General features: G+C 23.9%; 1 protein-coding gene across 1 annotated transcript; it reads left to right on the top strand.

Moving 5' to 3' along the window:
* The first annotated feature begins 3,167 nt into the window (after positions 1-3,167).
* Positions 3,168-8,313, top strand: LOC105621304 (aminopeptidase N-like). The gene is made up of 8 exons (XM_012202770.1): positions 3,168-3,226; positions 3,505-3,947; positions 4,890-5,020; positions 5,463-5,619; positions 5,918-5,999; positions 6,344-6,693; positions 7,222-7,496; positions 8,074-8,313. The coding sequence occupies exons 1-8, from the start codon at positions 3,168-3,170 to the stop codon at positions 8,311-8,313; spliced, it is 1,737 nt and encodes a 578-aa protein (XP_012058160.1).
* Positions 8,314-8,498: the final 185 nt, after the last annotated feature.

Raw genomic sequence — 8,498 nt, 5'->3', positions numbered from 1 at the left:
TATATATATATATATATATATATATATATATATATATATACATACACAATTTAATTATATTAATAATAAATTATTTTAAAATAAGAACATACATGGTAGGTTTTCGTGTACAAAAGAACTTAATATTCGAGAAGAAAGGAAGATATAGCAAATTTGATTTATTAAATCATTATCTTATTTTTTATATCGATAATCAGTATTAATGTGCGTACATGTTGTGTACTGGATGTCGGGAATGATAGACTTAATGTTCCTCATATAAATGTAATGAGCAATTTCCAAGCTAATGAAGAGGAAATGATAAGAGGAATTGCATCTATTTCATTCGCATTTTTGTAATAATCTTATGTTTGTATATGTATATGTATTTATGAATTGTAAGTAAAGAAATTGTAGATCAAAATTGATAGAAAAAAAATCGTAGATAAAAAACGGATTTTAATATAATATATTAATAATAATAATAAAATATTGATTAATACAATCCAATAGTAAAATAAAAGGACATCTAATAAATTTGTTAACTTTTTATTCTCTTATTTATGTTATTATCGTATATATTGTTGTCGTGTCACTAGGAAAATAGTTCAACATGACGCGAGATATATATTTTTTGCATACATATGTAATGATAAAATGTAAATAGAAATAATTGGAATGCTGCAATTTGTTTTTGAGAAAAGATTAACTTTTTATGAAGCACTATTTAACTCGATAATATTATTAAATATAGTACTATTTAACTTAATAACATGAAAAAATGGAGACATTAAGATATATATATATTATAAATCGATATATAGAAAGATATACAAATTGTCCTTCAATATTCGAACACTCTTTATCAAACTTTTCTGTCCTATGAAGTGACATTACTTGTGTACAAATGATAAAAATGTACAGCATTTTTTCCAATTAATTCTTTGCGCTCCATATATTTTTACGTAATATTGACAGTACATTACTTTGCATGTTATAATATGAATTTATATGCAGATTTATAATGTATTATACATAATGTGCCTTATATTTATTTAAATGTATACTTATTTAAATTAAGAACGATATAATATTACATTTTATTGCCAGTCGAGTTGACATATGGTGTAAAACAGCAAGATTTTTAAAGCCAATCATATAACTTAAAGCACAAAAGGTTAATTAAATCAGAGTGTCATTAAAATTTTTAGAAAACGTACTTTTATTTTCTTTCTTAAAACTTGCAGGATTTTTTTTAGAGAGAAAGATAAAGGAAAATTTTCTCTTTTTAATAATTTAACTACTTGTTAAGCATTTTAATATTTAATGATCGATTTCAAGGCAAAATAATAAAAAGATTTCATGTAAAATAAGAAATAGAAAATTAGAATGCTGTATTTATTTAATATTGTAATGTGTGTGGCATAAGAACGAAAGATTCTTATAAATAAGTATAAAATAGAATAAAACATAAAAAATGTTGGATATAGTTTTCTACTGTTGGTGGTATGCTTCCTAAGAAAACAAATTTAAATATAAAATTGTAATATTTGGACACGGATATATTTGAGTATATATTAATTCTTCATTGCTTATTGATCATATACGACCTTAGTAGTTTATCATAATATCATTGTACTTATTAGCGTGCTGACATTTTATTAGTATTTCGTGATTTCTCGAAACGTTAAGATTGTAATTTGGCGTACATATTTTTGGTATTAACGATCTATGGTGATATATTAATAATTTAACTAATTATTGTAGAGGATTACATTTTTATTGGCATAAAATTTTAATTTATATAGTAAGGCATTAAAAATATCTCTTTTATGACCTGCAAAAATGTACAAACGCAAAAATACAAACGATTTTATTTTCGATCAGACATTTTTATCAACTATCGAAATTGTTGATGCATTTTAAAATATAAATTTTTATTCTTCCGATGTTATATTCAACCAACAATAAAATTATACACATAAAAATTATTTTAGCAATAATAGCATATATTTTAATCATTTTAAAATCATAAGCTAAGTTAAAATTTTTTATTACGTACTTATAGTACCAAAGCAGGTATAAAATAAATGTGAATTTTATTTTGTATGCATAATTATTTGTTAGTTATTTGTTTATTTAACTGAAATCTGATTATAAAAAATAATAAACAGGACAACTTGTTAATAAACATATAAATTATTATCAGTGATAACATCAGTGATAATTGATCTTGCTTGAGAGAAAACATATTATATCTTTATAAATCGCTGAGTCTAAATTTTTAAGTTCGAAGAAGAAATTAATAAAGTTTATTTTTAATTAATAGCTTTAACTTAAAAAAATGAGCATTAAAATGAAATAATAATTCCTTAACACACATACATTTATGCTACTTTCACATCTAAAAACAATTTTCTAGAAAATTATTAAAAATTTATATACTTTTACTTTTACTTTTTCATTTTCATTTAAATTTTTATAAATTAACAATAATAACTATTTCAAAGAATAGTAAAAAGTATATAATAAAAAACTATATCAAATATTTTCCTATATAAATGGAATACACATTAAAACCTACAAGATAAAAATTCCTGTAATACGTTCTCTTATCAAAAGGCATTATATGAAAAAAGTATATAAATTCAGTTTCTATTTGTTTCTATTTTTTTTTCTAACAAAAAGTCATTACTTTACAGAAATATTTAAAATAAAAACAATTGGAAATTGGATTTTATAAACAAATGGATTTTATAAAGGCGTTGTGTTTAGTAACTCTTGCCATAACAATTTATGATTTCAAAAATAAAATGTATGACTTGAAAAATAAGAAAAACGAATTCCATTCTGCAGTTGAACAAATTGACCGTTTACCAACATATATAGTACCCACGAATTATAATATCAAGTTGATACCACACTTCGAAAAGAATTATACTGCTTATACATTAGAAGGCGAAACCAGTATCAGGATCCATATTTATCAAAAAACGCAATATATATATTTGCATCAATATTTTTTGATTATATTTGACACGCCCACATTGATTAACGAAGATAATGGTAATAGCTATGAATTATTATGGGAACAACATATGTATAATTCTACAACGCATATATTAACATTTTACCTCACGGAGGATCTCTCGCCTGGGTTCTATATTCTGAATATGAAATTCTACGGTATGCCGGTTCATCCCAAGGAAAATGTTTTTAATTCATTTATAAATGGAACAGATGTAATGTAAGTAAATATTAAGAGATTAAAAACGCACTACATATTATATATTGACATTTTCCAAATTCCTATTTCTTAATTAATTACACAAACCTGCCAATGAAACTTTGAAAAATCCACTGAGATGTAGGAGTTTCCGACTTTAAATTCGTAGCTTTAAATCTGTGCCAGATTTAGATTTAGCGCAAAAAATTACGTTAAAAACCATCTCCACATCTCAGTGGATCAAATCTCGCAAGACCGTATTACTAAAGACTCTTCATTATCTTTCATTAAAATTGCAGATGGTTAAACGGAGTACATTTTCAACCTATTAGGGGCCGACGATTATTTCCATGCTGGGATGAACCAGCATTTAAAACCACTTTTAAAATTTCTATACTGCATCATGAAAATTATACGGCTTTATCGAATACGCCGATTCAAAAGTTAGAGTTTGCGAATAATAATATGGTTTGGACACATTTCCGCATTACTCCGTTAATGTCAACATATCATGTGGCAGTTGTGCTGACCAATTTTCCCTCTGATCATATTAACGTAAATACTTTCGAACATCAAGCTATATGGTGCAGACTATATTCTGCACGATATACAATATTCGCGAGGAATGTGCTTGAAATTGTTACATCGCATTTAGAAACCAGATGGAATAAAAAGATCTCAAAAATAGATCACATTATTCTTCCAGACTCCGAAAATATATGGGACCGGCATTTTCGAGATGGCATGTCGCTATGGGGACTCATTTTTTATAGGTAATAGTGTACATATATAAAGAGAAGATATTAAATGTATTAAAATTTTTATATTTTATGCAAAATTGATTTAATGGAAAAAAGTATGAACATGCAATATTAACATTTAAAATTTATTAAAAAATATTTTTATATTTATATTGTTTATATAATATAATTTAATGAATGGAAGCAAAATGTTATTTGTAACCGTTATCGTTATAAATTACTACTTTTGATAACTTGTACTTTTTTTTTATAACAGCAGTGTAGTTACATCTTTTTCATAATGATAATGAATTTTAAATATATTAAGTTAATACGTTTATATCGTTATTTTTTCAGTATTCAACACATTTATACATACATAATTTTTGTATTATATTCAGTTTTGAATATCTTGGATATCTTACTTGAAAAGATAGAATTAGATAATACAAACAAAATACTATTTGATTAAATCATATTTTTGGTTCACAAATTTCAAATTACTTATTTAAAATTTATATAAATTCGCTTTTCGAAATATTGTTATGCAAGCATGTATAAAGCTTGAACCGAAAAATCATTTCGCTTCTTAGTTATATTTTCCCATATCGGTTTAATGTCATTAAGTAATGTTTATTACTTTTATTAATATTTAAAGAAAAAAATATTGCAAAACTTTTTAGACTGATCTTATTTTAACATTAAAAAAATAACGGAACAATAACAAACAGATACTTTTTAAGTAACGGTAACGAATTATTTATGAGACTCACAAACTAGTAATAATAATTAGTTATTTTAATCGATATAATATTAAGTTATTTTTGATATTAATTCTTCTACTCTCTGATGGGAACTTAACATAATTTATTATTTATAAATAACTTTTAGGGAAAGAAGAATTATATATAATGAAGCAATAGATCCTTCTTCACGTAAAATAGAGATTACGCGATTAGTAGTACATGAAGTAGCACATCATTGGTCGAATAATCTGATCAGATTATCTTGGTGGTCTTATTTATGGATAATCGATGGTATTGCAGGATTACTTGCAGCAAATACCATTAATGAGGTTTCTTATTTACATATATCTTTTGCATTAGCTAGAGAGTTAATTTAATTGTAATTAAAGGGAAGAGGATATTTAAAAAAGAATATTTCTTGATTCAATGTATAAAATCATAAAATTTTGCAAATCTTTTAGCTGTTAAGAATAGAATATCGACCGTTCAATATACTTCCTAATTTTTTGTAAAATCTGAAATATAAAAATGTCAGGAAATAGCATATTTAAATCAAAATAATAAGTTAAAGTTAATAATGATACAAAAAGTAAAATTATTTATAACGACAGTGCTAAATAAATGCGTCTCTAAAACATAATTTTCGGGTGTCTGTAATGTACTTTGTGATATAAAGACGTCTTTAAGACGCATGTTGTATATCAGTTATTATACCGAACATCTTTTTTGATTGAATATTTGTTTAATTACATTAAGAATTATTATGTCCAGATTTTTCCAGATTCTCAGATATCAGATTTATTTGTAGTTCAGATTCGACATGATTCTCTTAACTTGGATACTCATTCCCTTATGAAACCTCTTCAACAAAAAATTAATGATATCTCTGATATTGATTTACTTTTTACCTCCGTTTCTTATATCAAAGGTAAAGTTGAATAAATAATTCCATTAATTTTCACGCGCGCGTACGTACATTCATATTTTCTCTTTATCTTTCATCTGAATATAAAGAAAAAGGCTCATTTCCTTAGAGAAAGTTGTCTATAATCTTTTTATTTTGCAATGTAAAATTAACTTTGCATGAAAATGAAAAAAATATTAGAACTTATAATAAACTATTTTAAATAACGATATTAATTCGACAAATTTACACTATAATAAATTCATTTTAAATATATCTATAACATTTTATATCATAAATTTTATATCATAAATTTTTGTAGCACCTACTATATTTCGCATGCTTCAACATGTACTTACTGATGTGATATTTTGGAAGGGGATCAATAAGTATTTAAACATGGAGTAAGTAGTAACTTTAAATATAATTATAATAGAAATTAATTCTTATATGACATTATTATTTTGTTCTTCTACATTTAATACATTTACAAGCGGCTTATTATTTAATTGGCTTAGTGTTATTTGATTTCAACTTTTAGATCTTTGATCGAGCTTTAGCTTTAAAAGCATAGTCTACTTAATGTATTAAGTTATATAAATTCTAAATTATATAATATTTATGTATAAATTATACTACAATTACCTAAAATACAGCAAAATTAATTAATTAATTATATAAAATGTATTAATTATATAAAACATGATTGTAATTTATTATAATATTTGAAATGAATTAAATTTTGAAGATTTAGTCAACTTAGCTCTAAAAACTCTGTCTCTGATTTATGGACCGCTATGCAAATTGCTTACATTGAATTGAATTCTGAGTACATGATTAACTTAACAAAAATGATGAGTAAATGGACAACGGCAAGTCAATATCCCGTGGTAAATGTGATTCGAGATAGTCGAAGTGGCAATATAATAATATCACATAAAGGAAACTCATGGTGGATACCTATAACTTATACCACACAAACAGATCTCAATTTTAATGATACTGAACCCTACCATTGGCTAACACCACATACTGAAGAAATAAATATTCCGAATATTAAACAATTTGATTGGATCATATTGAACTTGCAACAAACTGGTAAGCTAATAATTTTGTGAGTTAGTATTTCCTTTCATAATTTAACTTTAATATTTTTATTTTTAATATATTATTATTAATTTTAATGTTATTACTTTATTTGTTTTTTATTTATGCAAATTAAAAATATTTACATATTACAAAAACATAATATTATAATATTGTGTAAGATCTCTGACACGTAAAATTTATTTTATTTTGTATATATTGTATGTTTATGCGTAATATGCGGCGTGCAGATATTAGAACTCTATGCTATTTATCATATCCTATATCTAACTATAGCAAAGCCTGTCATGCACTTTAATACATTAAATTAATTATTTATTTTATTATGTATTGTATTATATATAAAATTATATCCTTGCAATTCCATTAAAAATCTTTTTTATACGATATATACTGTTCGCAATATATATATTTGACAAAAAGGTATATATTCTTTGTTAAAGAATTCTTCTATAAAATTCTTTTATAAAATTAACGCAAAGGATCTAATCAATAATATTTTTATTTGTTATATAACAGGCTATTATCGCGTTAATTATGATCTAACAATGTGGCAAAGAATCGTCTCTTATTTAAATTCTGATAATTATAAAAATATACATGTTCTCAATCGTGCTCAAATTCTTGACGATGCATTTTATCTTGCAATAGAAGAGAAATCATTAAATTTATCTACATTTTGGAATCTTAGCCATTACCTATCACGAGAGACAGATTATGTAGCATGGTATCCTATGATCAAAGCTTTTGAATATCTGTCAATTTTTATTCCATTTCCGGAAATTGGACTTGAGGTATATAGTAAATTTCGTTATTGAAATATGTTATATTGTTTTATAAACATTTATTGCTTATTAAAACGTTTATCTCATAATTTAAAATTACTATCTAAAAATTATATATTTTTTATTTTTAAATAATAATTTTAAATAACAATAAATTATTTGCTATCTAAAATGTAATTATCTAAAATAAATGTGTACAATAATTATAATTTTTAATATAATCTAAAAATTTACTCAATAATTTTGCAAGAAACAAAATTAAATAAAGTTAGTAAAAAATCATGTTTTTTTAATATTTGTAATAAATTTAGAAAATGTTTTTATAATTTTATAAATTATTTTATATTTATATTACATTATTTATATTATTTATATTATTTATTTTATATTATTTTTATATTTTATTACACTTAGATTTTTAAAATAATTTCTTTACTAAAATTAAAACTTTTAAAATATGTATCATATGCAACGACAATACTATTATTTAACATATACTAAGTATATTTAACATATTGTTTTCTTTAAAAATAGTTATGACACAAATGATAAGGTTTATATAATTAGTTTACTTAATAATTTTTAGGAAAAGATGCGTAGAATTTTGCCTATCCTTTTTAAGAAAATAGGATATCAAGAAATTCCTGATGAGAATGATTTTACTAAATGTTTAAGACAAGAAATTGCAAAGTGGGCATGTGTGCTTGGTGACTCCGATTGCAGAATTATTGCCACATCTAGATTGGAATGGCATTTTACCAATCCTGAAAAACACAAGTACATATATTGTTTGATTTATGCTTCAGTCTTAACCGTAAAATCTTAAAATTTAGCCAATAGAACTATCAATCTCAATTGAAATCTGTATTCTATTGGTTGATTTTAGAGTTAAGACCAAAAACATAAAATCAGGCATATATATATATATATATATATATATATATATATATATATATATATAGTAACGTACGTACGACAACTACGACCGACGTACGTCGGTACGTACGACGA

Source organism: Atta cephalotes, assembly GCF_000143395.1.
Source record: "Atta cephalotes unplaced genomic scaffold scaffold00032, whole genome shotgun sequence".
Lineage (NCBI taxonomy): Eukaryota > Metazoa > Arthropoda > Insecta > Hymenoptera > Formicidae > Atta > Atta cephalotes.
This window is presented reverse-complemented; position numbering and strand designations above follow the sequence as displayed.

Coding starts and splice junctions, on each gene's coding strand:
- LOC105621304 (XM_012202770.1), top strand. CDS start 3,168: ATGCCGGTTCATCCCAAGGAAAATGTTTTTAATTCATTTATAAATGGA. Junction 5,021..5,462: donor CAGCAAATACCATTAATGAG/GTTTCTTATTTA, acceptor TATTATGTCCAG/ATTTTTCCAGATTCTCAGAT. Junction 6,000..6,343: donor AATAAGTATTTAAACATGGA/GTAAGTAGTAAC, acceptor TAAATTTTGAAG/ATTTAGTCAACTTAGCTCTA.